Source organism: Mauremys mutica, chromosome 4 (assembly GCF_020497125.1).
Source record: "Mauremys mutica isolate MM-2020 ecotype Southern chromosome 4, ASM2049712v1, whole genome shotgun sequence".
Lineage (NCBI taxonomy): Eukaryota > Metazoa > Chordata > Testudines > Geoemydidae > Mauremys > Mauremys mutica.
This window is the reverse complement of record NC_059075.1, coordinates 45,681,197-45,695,090: the sequence shown is the minus strand read 5'-3', so window position 1 is coordinate 45,695,090 and position 13,894 is coordinate 45,681,197. Positions and strand designations below refer to the sequence as shown.

General features: G+C 40.9%; 1 protein-coding gene across 1 annotated transcript; it reads right to left on the bottom strand.

The window, feature by feature from the left end:
• Positions 1 to 11,421: 11,421 nt before the first annotated feature.
• NKX2-1 (NK2 homeobox 1) lies at positions 11,422 to 13,630 on the bottom strand. Its single transcript, XM_045016635.1, has 2 exons — positions 13,261 to 13,630; positions 11,422 to 12,092 (listed from the first exon to the last, which is right to left on the bottom strand). Exons 1-2 carry the CDS (start codon positions 13,625 to 13,627, stop codon positions 11,422 to 11,424), a joined length of 1,038 nt encoding a protein of 345 aa, XP_044872570.1. The 5' UTR covers positions 13,628 to 13,630.
• Positions 13,631 to 13,894: the final 264 nt, after the last annotated feature.

Here is a 13,894-nt window from a genome sequence, read left to right as displayed (position 1 = left end):
TACTCCTTGAAAAAAAAATCAGTGTCATTTTTATAAATTAGTCAGTAATATTCACTTGTTGATGGATTGCACGTGGATATATAAAACAAAGTATAATATTCATAAAGGGAGTTGATGTGCTATATGTGTTTAAAGAAATAAGTGTGGCATAGTGCATGTTACACACAATAGGTGTTGTCTCTGAAAGCTAAGTCTGACCGTTTTGATCAGAACCCAGTTTTCAGTACCTAATTTAAAATTTGGCTTTGAACAATATTAAGCTAAGATAGCTCCATAACCGTAATAATAAATCAACAACCGTCTAGGCAACTCGGATCACTGTCAATTTCTTTTTCCTACCTATTCTTCGATTTGGGGATGGGAAAGATTTAAAATGTGCCATAAAAATGTACAATGACCCCTAAAGGAAAAGCAACAAAACGGAAAAAAAGTATGAAATCTACAAGAAATAATTAGAGCCCAATCCTGCTCCCTGTACTCACTTGAGTAACCCTTTGGATTTCCATGGGACAACTCCCGAGAATAAAAAGGAGCTGGGTCTGGACCATAAACTGACTTTTCCTGAGCAGAATGGTGGCTTTTTTTCTCTATTGCAATTGGGGCGAATGGATGAGGTGCCAGCCCATATTTTGAGGTGTAGAAATTGCTCTTACGAATTTATACCATGTAACTTTAATCTGGCTCGTGTGAAAAAAAAATTCATAACTCAGAAATTAATAATAAAATTTAATGGTGTTGTCCCAACTGTCTGCGCAAAGTAAATGGCACCTGTCTTGCACAGGCAACTTTACTTTTACTGCGTTTTGCTGCTACTGCACATTCTCATTTGCTCACACACCTCCCCGGCCAGCTACTTTTCTTACTGTCTTGACTGTATACAAATAACACCGGGAGCTACTGAAGTGTGAAAGGCTTTTAGTTTTAAACGTTGCTTCCAATCGCTGTAGGAAGTTCTCGGCTCAAATTCCTTTTAATTTGTATTTGGAGATCCTGGAAATATTCTTAATAGTGACTTTGGACAGTTCTTCCGAATTAAACTCTACGTAATTAAGAACGAGCTGACCTAAATACATTGGGGGCACCATTTGGCCCCTGCATCCACAATAACAAGGAGAGTAAGTTTATCCATAAGCTGCAAAGCTGACCCTGCCCCGAGGTGACCTCCCTCCAATTACATCGCACGTTTGTCTGAATTTAGAAGAGAATGTTAGGTATCATTTTGAATCAATGCCTAGAAGTCTAGACTCCTGGAATAAAGCAGAGGTTCGTCACGCTAATACTGCGTACAGGGTATTTCAATAAAATGATTCATAGCCTGCAGGGTGTCAAGAACAACAAATTCAGTGTTATGGGGCCTCCACCCATTCATTTCAGAGGGCGTTTGGCCTGAGTGAAAAATGCAGGATCTGATCCTAATTAGGAAGCTTACTTTCAGCAGATTGGAATTGATAAGTATGAAATAATACTTGAGGGAAGCTTATTTCTCTTCGGTGACTAAAATGAAAATATCTGCTCACATTTACAGCATCAGCTACAATGAAACTTTAAAATAATGCACTTAAAATACAACTAATGTCAGAAATGTGGTTCTGTAGGTCCGAGTCAAAACAGGAGAAACGTTTCTAAAGATAATGTGGCAGGTTTTGGTGTGTAGAGGCTGAGAAGTGAAAAGGCAACCAAATTAACTCCAATAGCAATTTGTGAAGTTATCCTTCCTGTCCACACTTGAATCCCTTTTCGCTACTTATTCTTAGTAGATGGTTTAAATTTAGTATCAGAGGGAAATACAAAAACATCTGAATACAGCGCTCTTGCTTTTACTACGTCGGTCCATGTATTTATCACTGCTCCGGCTTTGACAGGAAACAGAGGTGACAGTAAAAGATAAAATCAATAATTGTTAAAGATGGCTGGGTTCTGTGTTAAGCAACTATGTAAACCCATCCATCATCAAGTGAAATTTGTGCGTAATATTTTGAAAGTAGGTAATAACAGTATTTATCTTTTCCACACTAAATCAGCTTCTTAGAAGGAAGTGAAAAATCAGCCCTGAAAATGTAACCTAGTGGTGGAGAATAAAATTGTGTGTATATCAAAGGGGGTGGGAGTTTGAAGAAAGCAGGGGTGCTGAGTCCAGAACTTAGTACTGTATTTTAGCTGCAATTAGCAAGTGTCTCCCATAAAACTTATCGCAGGAATGGTTAAGGGCTATGATCAACTCAATTCAGAGCCAAGATACCTGACTACAGTAGATATTATTCAGTGCCCCCTGCCAAAAAATAAACCAGAAAAAATAAGGTGTGTTATATCTTTTCAATTATGAAAGCGTTTAATTTTCTATTGGTTATATGCAGACAATCCTCAACTCCCATCACCACTCCCGTCATAAATTATGATAATTACTGAGGTCCTGTAGGCCTCTTATCTTCTGGCACTTGAACAATGAGAAGAAAAAAAAAGCTTTACAGAATGCAGAACAGAAAATATTATCAGGTTTGTAAGATGACTCTCTTAAGAAGTGGTGGTGGTGGGATGGGTAAACCTGGATTGTAATATGCCATGGAATCAGTGATGCCATATTAGGGTGTTATGTCTGTCTGGTTTTTACTTTCAGGTCGAAAAAATTTTTGTTTGTTAAGAAATAAAATATGTTGCTTTAAATTGCTAAACTTTTCACCTTGTAGCGCACAGCTGTAAGGTGTACGAGTTTGTTTTCAGAGGCTTGGCACAAACACATAATAAAAATGACCTGTCTCTCGCAACTGCATCTCAGCTATTTCCAACAGTTGGACCCTGTGCACTTATTCAGGCCCTGAGATTCACTGCGAGAACACTTAGCTACTGGCGCTGAGTGTTTCAGAAGATTTTGTTTCTGAAGAGAACTTCCTGTCTGTATCAGTCTAGTTTCAGCACGATGTGTCCTTTATACTTTTACATTTGTGTATAGTAGCTTCTATTTATAGCCCTGTGCAAATGTTCTTCATCCAGTCCTTACTTTAAAAACAAGTTAGCATTTTCCACAAAATCATTTACCCAGTGTACTCTTGATTAAATGACTGTTAACCCTAAGAGACTAGTAGGACAATCAACATGCTTTTTCAATCACCATTCTTTCTTGGTCCCCCCCCCCTCTTTTTTTTTTCACCAGGGAGTCTCGCTGTGGGTTAGAGCTTTGCTTTCTAAAGCAATTAAGTCATATTTTCAAAAGGAATATTAGATTAAAAATGCATCATGATTAAAGTATAATGTAAAAGGTCTGAAACTGGAAGAAAATATTTAGTGCTTGTCTACAGCTTCTATCACCTACCATCTACTCTGAATGCATTCTGTATCTTTCAGCATGTCCGGCTCTCATGATTGCAAATAGGCCTGTTTTCAAATGGAAATAGGACTTCCAAACTGATTATGTGTATTGAATCGGAATCACTCACTAGATCCTCTTGTTTAAAATGTATTGAAAAAAGGATGATGGCTGCAGACCTCTGTAACCAGCTCCTTCTCATCTCAGGGAGGTCGATCTATTTTGCAACTTTTTGCCATTTGAGAATGTTTCAGCTAGATAATTGCGTTATTATTGTATAAGGGCGGTACGCTGTCACACAAATACCCCCAACCCTCCTCCCCTACTACCAACTCATACACCCCTTCAACTACCCTCCTCAACCCTAACCCCCACAACACCCCCACCCATCCAGCACCACCACCAGCCTCCCCAACACCGACACACACTCATCACCTTCAGCTGCCACCCCTCCCCCTCATCTGCCACAACACACCCGTTCCACTTCTACCCCTAACCTCCCCAACGCCATCACAAACACACAGGCTGCACCCCGACCTCACAACGGCCACAAAAATGCGGACTCCACCACAATAACTGTAGCACCCCACCACTTCGTCCCCCAAACAAACTCGCAAAGCACACACTATTCCATCACAACACACACACACAGAATGCGGTGCCCAGCTTTTCAGCCTGGGTTCTGCTTCTCGACCTACGTTACGCTACATTATTCCAGGACAACACACACGCATGTGTGTGTATGAGAGTGAGAGAGAGAGAGAGAATGATCCATTGCTCACACACTGAATATTGACGATGGTTTCTATTCGAAGGATCCTTCCAGTGATACGCGGTGGCAGCTTTCAGACAAATTATATTTTCCAGAGAGTAACCAATTAAAATACAGAATGATTAAAAGATTGAAAATAGCTGGAATTGGCAGAAAGCATTCAATTCCCAGGAATCTAAATGCCTTGTGCATGTGATATTTATTTTAGTGCCCTCCCACCCACACACAAATTCAGAAACAAGATACTTTGTATCACACACGTAGGTAACTATACTATAAATATAAAATGATTCACGTTCTGATATGAAGCGGTAGAGGCCATGCCTAGGTCCTAATTTTTAACAAAAATCTCAAGCATATTCGTTTTTGAAAGTGTGGTTTTCTTTTAAAGGACAGAAATACACGACAGGGAGTAAATAAGCAGTTACAAGATTAAGGCGTATGTAGCAAAATGCTGGCAGCATCTTTGCCTCTTATTAGCTGTCCGGATAGAATTCAAATAGCTAGAAATGGGCCAGGTTGTGATGGTTTTACTCACGCACCTAATCCCACTGAGTTAAATTGGATTACTTCCGTGAGTCAAACCAGCGGGATTTAGGCAGGACTGTACTGTTATCAATGTACCTGAGCACATTTTAGTCGCATGAAAAAGTATTCAAATCGAAACGTTTGTCAGCTATTAACGTTTAACAGACGACAGTGCTGGGGTAGTTGTAACCTGCCCACATTGCTTCAACAGGAGAATTCACACACTTTTTTTTTTGTTAGGAGGCACAGCTGGTGTGTTTATTCGGGTGTATCACTTCCTTCTTTTTTTAGCACACTAGCTAGGAAAGGGAAAGTCTGTTTAGTTAATGGGCAGTGTTCTTCATAAACCTTTCTCTCTATAACTTCAGTACTAAGCAATTGTTGTGTATGCTGGTCCATATACTTTTGATTACATTAGTCATAAGCATACTTAAATAGGATACCATGTTATTAGCCATAAATAATATAAAGCATCACAATTAGAAGAAATTATTAATTGGACGTAGGGTTGGCATTTGCATTTGAGTAAAACAAATGATCAGCTTGGTGTTTTTAATTGTCTCTTCCCCCTCCGCCCCCTTCCATATATGATAAAGAGTAAAAGAAGCTCTCAATTTATACTTTGGGATTTTCCATTGTAGTACCTGCAACAGTCCAGTCTAGAATTATTGGGCTTTTTTCCATATTCCATAAACAAACAAATAAATTAAATTAACGAGCTAAGCACCTTACATACAAAACTCCTTTGTTATTTATTTTAAGGCTGCGTGTAGGTCACAATAAATCGAACTTCATTGAAAATTGTTACCACCCACTACTCCTAAAATCTGCCTGATCACTACATTAAATGAGCAAAGACTCTTTCAGAAGAGTTATTTCTCACTTTAGTGAAATTATAAATGGTGATCATTTTAAACCGACTCCTACTTCCATTGAAGTCAATGACAAAACTCCCCTGGATTTAAATGGGAGCAAAATCAGGCCCTCTATTCCATACTGAGGGATATGTTTTTAAAACATAGAGAAAACTTTGGCATACTATGTTTTAGCTGATCTTGAAGGCCTTTCATTTTATGCTCCATTCTGTTTTTATCTGGGAGATAAACCTCAGAAAACGATTACCTGTCAGGAGAAATCGAGTCAAATTTTTCCAAGCACACACCGAGGCTCGAAGTGTTTTAAGGACAAACCTTTTAAAAATATATAAAAATGTTCTTAGGAGCTAGAAATGATGAAATAATTTTAACAGTTTAAATAATTAACAATAGATGTTAGAGGGAAGAGGAGAAAAAATGAAAAAAAATCACAAATAATAATAATAAAAAAACCAACAACCCACCTTCACTTAACTATTCAGTTTTGTTTCAATGTAACATTTTCTTCAACTGAGCCTATTGGGTTCTAAATGCTCCAGAGATAAATCAGCTTGTCAGAGCAGCATCTATGCAGGTTGTGCCTAGTATTTATATTTTTTTAACTGTCCGTGTTAAATACTCTTTTTTTCTTTCTTTCAATAAAATAAACTGATGCAGGAGAACGCTAAGGTGGCTATATTTTATTACTACCATGATTGATTGTATTCTCTGTTTTAATAATAATACATATCTTAAGAAATCGGCATGTTGGGAGTAAATGATCAAAACAAAAATGGACACAAAAGTATATTATTTATAAGTGCTTCTGAGAAACAAAAAAAGTTTGCCAAACAAAAGCACTGAGAGAAACTCCAAAAGAGCGGCGTCCTGCAGTTACATTATTAGGTCACTAACAAACTGAAATGAACTCAGCCACTTCAGCTGCACCTTTAATATGAAACAGAAAGTTTGTTCCTTCAAAGTTCCCAGGTGTGCGCATGTTTGGATGCTTTTAGCACAGCATTACTTGGGAAAATTCACTTTCTCAAAGAAAAAGGCCACTAGATCTTACTCTTCCTTTAGTTTTCTGTATTGAAACTATGTTGTCTTAATCTCTGGTATACACATTTTCTGAATATCTAATCAATTAAGTGCTTCCCCGAGAAACACTTTAAAGAACCATTGCAATGATAAAGCAATGTATGGAAAGATATTAGCAGTTCTGATCAATAGAAAACTTTTTAAGTGTAGCAAGATCATTATGTAAATTCATTTGCTAGGGAGATGCAACCCACACGTTGATTAAAAATCACATGAATAGCCCCAGTGTGTTTATCAAATAGAAAAATATTTTTAAAAAGTATATTAGTCAATTTCACATATTGTTGTTAATGTGAGATATGGATGTAATTATTAAAACGGCTTAAATATTGCTAATTACATTGTAAATATTTTTTAAATTAAACATACTACTTTAGAGAAGTTTATATATGGCAGCTTAGATCAATGAAGTCATACTCATAAAACTGGTTTTCATATCTTCACTATTATTATAAAAATGATCAAGTTTTTTTTTAAAAGAACCGAACCTTTAAATCTAAGCTTGAATCTCAGAACTAACGTTTTCCATTTTAGGTTCTCGGCATGCTCAGTTACTTTAAGCATTAAATAGTATTTTAATTTAATTTTATGACAACACATCTTACTCACTTTCTTTATCCGAAACTGACCAGAAGCCTTAGAGAAAAAGACAATATATAAAGCGTTGACCTTACCTGATCCCTAATGTGCTTGCAGCCAGAGACAACCAGATCTCATTTCGTGTTAATCATCAATTTGCCATAGAAGACAATATTTCTATCTTTGTACCCATTTGATACATACATAAAATATTACCATTTACTTGTTGGGGGAGGGGGCAGTTTCGATGGGAATCATAAGAGGAACAGCTGGTCAGATAGAAAGATAGTGTCAACTTTGCTCCAAACATTGCCATGAAAGGATTGAAATTCTTCAGGAGCCATTCAGTGTTTACCTCCAAGTTCCCTTTGTAAAAGCAGTCGCCATGAGTAGTTAGAATAGAGCTCACTCCCCAGCGAGGCCCTTTTACCTGCTGTCTGCAATAAAACTGCTAATATACTTTTTTTCTGTGGTGTCATTTTTAGAGCTGTCTCAGATTACATTGTTTGGGATCTGAACTTTAAACAACTAACTGTATTAGGATATTGAACTGCCTTTTGAACTAAAATGCAGGCAATACACATCTAGATTAGCATCCCGATTGGTTTTCTCGTGTGTATAATAATCATCCCTGCACTGCTTCTTATTCTGACTTCAGGGAACAGAAATATCATCTTGGCTCAGACCCCAAGATTGGAGATCCTTCTGATTGTGTTTCTTTCCGAGACTCCTCAGCTACTGGTGGTAAAAGGACGTTGGTTTGAAACAAAAATGTGTTCATACCGAACAGCAAATATGGCGAAGCCCTGATTTTTTTTCTCCAGCCTGCTGTGCCACTACATCCACACACTTCATGGCACTCAAGCATGAACTCCTATTTACAGCAGGGAAAAAAATGCCCTCAGCAAATCTCGTACATCTATAGGCAGTGCCAGGGGGAGCGGAAGGAGGAAACAGCCATTCTTTATTAGATCTCTTTAACTACAAAATATAGATCTGGTGCCTGTGGTCTGATTTGTATATGTGATCGGAGACATTTGGAAATGTATTTCTCTTCCATCATTTCAAAGATTTTAATCACTGTTCTAGCTCCCCCTCCGCCCCCGCCTTTTTAACTTCCCATTATTCGAGTTCTGCATTGATTAACAAGCGACTGAAAATCAGTGGCATGGGAAGAGGCAAGGGTTTACATAGTAGCATATATTTTAATTTAGGAAAGCTATACAGTGGGCCAATTCCCGCGAGTCTACTCAAGGGATATTTTAGATTAAAATGTTTTAAAAGTTATTGGAATATCTTGATCGTAATGGCAGACGTAACTGGCTGTACAAAGAAGTCTATGATAAAAGGCTAATAATACGGTGTCATAAAAAAACTCTATAAATTTGTTAAAGAGGCAGTTTGTTTGCATTTCTCCTGATTGATATGTAAATACAGTTTGAATTGTGTTTGCTTGGTCTCTAGTGCTTTATAAAGAGATGAATTCACCTTTCTGTGGAACAAGTAAACAGACTTTAAACTAAGCCGACATCAGACAAAGTGGAAACGAGTTTATTTAATCGAAACTAAATTTAGTTTAAGAAAGATAAGCCAGTGTACATAATAATCCATTACAGTAATTACACCCACCACCAAATATGTGTTTATGAGGTTGTCTGGATACAATAAAATTCATTTATTGCCTAAAGTCTATTCTGTTAAGTCGCTAGCTGGTTCCACACTAAACATGCCAACTTTATTTCGCCCTTCCATGAAAATAGTTCTAGGATTTTCCAATTACTGCTAGTTCCCCTCGAGTCTGAAAATTACCAGTTTTTGGAAGGAGTCTAAAAGAAATCCCAAGAAAGGGCAAATGTCGATTTAAGCATAGCATTTCTTTAACATCGGGAGAGAGGAACTAGACCTACTAAAAAATGTATAGCATTAAATATGCACAGATCTCCCCTTGGGCCAGGACCTAAGAACAGAAGTTTAACACCGCAAAGAAATTCCAACCAATTTCCCCGTGTATTTCTATTTTAAATGACAGCACCGAGCACTTAGTTTAGGCTCTCTGGATGCTAGTTTTGACGTGTACTTGCACATTTGAAATTAATATTCTTAATAGAGAAAAAAAAGTAACGTTAAAATATGTTCTAGCCCATTTGATAATCTTCCTCTATCAACCTACGGAATACTATAAAAATCGAGGGGCTTGAAATTCCCGCTGACACACGTGATGTCCTCCAGTTTAACAGAAGGATCCGATAATCTTTTTACTCTGTTTCCTTTTTCTTATCCAAGCTCTCAGTAACACAAGGGTATCGAAGATGATAAGAGCCCTCCGGCGCTGCTACAAAAACTGTAGATTTGTTTGCTTGTTTCCACTCCTGGCTAACTCCTTTCTCGCTCCGTTTCAAATAACAGGCACTGGCTCGTGATTCTTCAGCATTTCAGAAATCTTTGAATTATGAGACTTATTTCCGCGTTTTAATTTAAAAATCGGAGGGAAAATTACAACTAAGGCGGCGATTTGGAGGAAATTAGGGTCTGAGGTCCTTGATGGGATAGATTAACACTGGGCACTTTGTATTTTCAGTTACACTCACAAAAGGGATAATGGGCCAAAAGGCTTGTGAATTTAATATATTTGCTGATTGTCCAGTTAAAAGCTATTTCACAATATCTACTTTGTCTATTTACACCGAAGTTAACACATACCTCTCTTGAATCCCTATAGTGTTTACATCACTAACACATGCACGTCTGTTTCTCAGCTACAAACATACGTCCCCTCCCCTTCACCTGTGTCTTTACAGCCTACTCCAGGCACCGAAGCAAAAGCAATCTGCGTTAAAACGAAACGCGCCCCCAAGCAAAGTAGTTCCCCTGCCTGGTTTGTAAAGAGGAAAGCTGCAGGACAAACTGAAGTGATGCGTTTGCGCCTGTGTGCGTATAAAATGAAATACAGTTTTATAAAAAAAAGTTAATTCAAACTACACGCCGGACACCATAAACTACCATTTTATTTTGATTATAAATAAGGTGACTGTACTTTCCTTAAAATACAAGTACATAAAACCTGGTAGAAATGATCTTTGTACAAGTTATTAAAAGTGGACACGCTTTAAAACGGTTGCATTTGCTAGCCTGTCAGTGGGCGACTCGTTAGTTTGTTTCTAATAACCTCAGACATTTAACTTCTCTTAAATGCCTTTTGGAATTGCATTGACTGCTTCTGGAATATTTTCCTTTCTCTATGAATAACAAGCCATGTGCTGTGGGCTCCCTAGCCTGATATCTAGCTGATCAATTCGGACTCGATTCCTTCACTAGATAAAACAGGAATATAGTTATCACGTATATTTGCTTATCACTTCTCCAGACCATGGGCCTGATCCTGCTTCCCATTGACACCAATGGGCCGAACTTCCCCATTGACTTCAACGGGCGCAAGATTTGGGCCTTTTTGCTGTTAGCGTCAGTATTTATGAGCATCCCCAATTGTTTTCGGGGGTGGGGAGAGAGATCTACGGGGGAAAGCCAAAGGAAATAATAATAATTAATAATAAAAAGAATATTTGGAATGTGTATAATTTATTAGAAGCTTCTTAGGAACTATATTTAAGCCAAATATCTACATAAGTTTACAACAGAAAGAGGAGACGTGCGGAAATAACAAACTGCCAAAGGATTTACACGGATCGTCCAATGTCCATAAAAAAGGTCGGGTGTGTGTTTTGGTTTGATTTGGTTGATTGTATTTTTTTTACAACAAAATATACAGGTTACTAAAAACTATGGGGTTAGCCCAACTTTTGACAGTATTATACAGCTACAGGTTCACATCGAAAGTAAGGGAAGAAAAAAATGCCAAGCTGTGACGAATCAATCTCTCCATCCGCGGGCCCCGGCGGCTGGGCTGGGGGAGTAGAAAGGAAAGGGGGCCTTTCCTTTTGTCTGGGTGACACGAATGGTTTTTTGGGGGGGAAACGCCCACCCCCCTCCCCTCCGAAAATCTCTATATTTACATGCAAGGTCTATTCGCTGGCAAAGTGTACATTTGAAATCCAAGCCTTCAGACCATGACCACTCATGGGCTCTGTTCTGCAACTGCTCCATGATTTATTTATTTTTATTAAATACCCATTTAACAACCTAAAAGTCACTCTCTGTCTCTCTGTGTTAGGGGTTCCTCAAAGAACCGCTCGTTAAAAAATAAAAATAAAAAAAAATAGTTTGAACAGGGCAGAGATTTGTGTGACTGGGCGCCTCTGAGCTTTCTTTACCAAAAAAAAAAAATCCTTTCACCAGGTCCTACCGTAGAGCAAGGTAGAGCAAGACATGGCAGTGCCATAGTCAGAACTCGAAGAGTTTAAGTGAGACAAACTGGAGACCTGGCTCTGGAGAGACGAAGGGCTGGCTGAGTGCTGTCCTAGGTCTGGAGACTGCCCCGCACTGTTCGGCTGGTGGCTCTGATGCTGTCCCAGGCTGTTGCCATTGGTAGCCACTGTGATTGCTGCAGCTGCCTGCTGCTGATGGGTCTGGAGAGCTGCCGCCGGTGTGTTGGAGCCGGCTTGACAGGGCTTGCCATCCTTTACAAGCACGGGCACCGCCACTCTTCTGGGAGACTGCTGCTGTTGGCAAGAGCTGTTGTCCTGCTGCATCTGCTGCTGCGCAGCTTTGTCTTTGGCCTGGCGTTTCATCTTGTAGCGGTGGTTCTGAAACCAGATTTTGACCTGAGTCGGAGTGAGATGTATCATGCTGGCTAAATGCTCTCTCTCCGGAGCCGAGAGGTATTTCTGCTGCTTGAAACGTCTCTCCAGCTCGTAAACCTGGGCCTGGGAGAAAAGGACCCTGCGTTTCCTCCGCGGAGTGCTCTGGAGAGGTGCCATGCTCTTGCTAACGTCTCCCAGCGAGCTCAAGCTCCCCATGCCGCCCATGTTCATTCCAGAAGACGGCCCCATAAAGCGGGATACTAAAATCAAGAAGATCACACATTTTAAGCAACACGGTTAGCGGCACGGGACTGCCTGGGGGAGAAACGCTTTTCGAATATTGACTCCAAAGCCAAGATCCTTTCCCCGATTAATCACCTTCCCAGTCCAAATCTATTCGAACCCCACCTAAGCCGGTTGCATTGGTACTGGCCCACCACCGAGCCAGGCAGGGCTGTATACCGCTGCACGCTGTGTTACTAGCAGGGAAACAGTTTGATAGCGATTTACGCTTCTCCCCACCCCCAACCTGTCTCTGTGCTATTCCAAACACTTAGGGGGTCATACGGAGCAAACCTTCACCAATAACTGAGTATGTACAAACACGGGCTATCCGAGAGCCGGACCATAGCGAAAGAGAACGAAACAAAAGCAGTGCTAGGAACATACAAGAAGTTTCCACCTTCAAACGGGTCTCACACCCCTTTCGAACCACTCTCCGTAAGAAGAAAACATCTCGCTCCGTATAGCCTTATTAAACGAATACTCGCGAGTTCCCCCTTCCACCACCTTCTGTGTTAAGCAGGCATGTGGGGGGCTGAGACGCGATAGGTCAATAAGTAGCTTGAGGGGTCGATTTAGTTGCGAATTATTCGGAATTTAGGTTGGGAGGTGTTTGAATGTATTTAAACGAGTCCCTTGCCCTAATGACAATGTTTTCCGCGTCTCCGGTCTCTGTCGCCCTTATCTGCACGGTTGTTTATTGCAGGAGGCTTGGGAAGAGACCCCCCCCAAGGACCCAGCCACCCAAGTGTTTCCTCGCCTACAGTGAAATCGCTCCTATCCTGGGGCATTTCCCCCGTCGGTTCTCCTTCGGCAAGGGAGCGCTGGCTCACTGGGGCCGGACACCACCTTCCCTCTCAGTGAAGCAACCCCCGAGCCGGGGGTGAAATGGAAAGCGAGAGACAGGGGCTATCGAGAAAGAGCTAAAACAGGACAGGAGCCTAGGAAGCCGAAAAAATAAAATACCGATCGTATCAATGCTAGACAGCCCTGCCGCGATCCAGCTCTTTGGGCTGACCTGGTTTCGACTTCAAGCCACTTTCCCCCCTAGTTTTCCGCCCCCCCCCCGCTCCCAAACCCGCACTGTACATGGGTTCTCCCGAGCTGTGCGTAAAGTTTCCCCCGCTGGTTACGGGGCTCACTTACTTGTAGAGAAGCGGGGGTCCGGGTTGGCCCCGTACCATCCTGTGGCTGAAGCACTGTTCCTCATGGTCTCCTGGTAAGGTGGAAGCTCGCCCATGTTGCCTAGGTTGCCGTTGCAGTAGCCCCCCATAGTGGTATGGGAGAGTTGGGGGACGCCTGCCGCTGTCATATGGTAGGCAGCAGTCACTGTCCCGTTGTGGCCCATGGGGTGCTGCTGCATTGCTGGCTGAGAAACCTGAGACTGCCTGTAGGCTGCCAAGGGAGCCCCCAAGTTGCTACCCTCCATGCCCACTTTCTTGTAGCTTTCCTCCAAGGGACTCAAGATGTCAGACACTGAGAAAGGAGTCGTATGCTTTGGGCTCATCGACATGATTCGGCGGCTGAAAAAAAAAGGGGGAAGGGGAGGCAAATCTTTTTTGCCAAATATTCTGGTGTTGCCTTAACGCCGATCTTGTTGGATGTACACGTAACCGAGTGGACGAAGTCCGCCTTAATTGGATTGAGTGGAGGCTCAGGGCTGCCTTTCGTTTGTTTTAGCCAGACGCCAGGTTTTAGGCTGCCACCAGAGGCGGGGCATAGGCACTAAAGCAACAAGACAATAGAAGCCTACATCTTGCCCAAGATAATTAGCTTACAT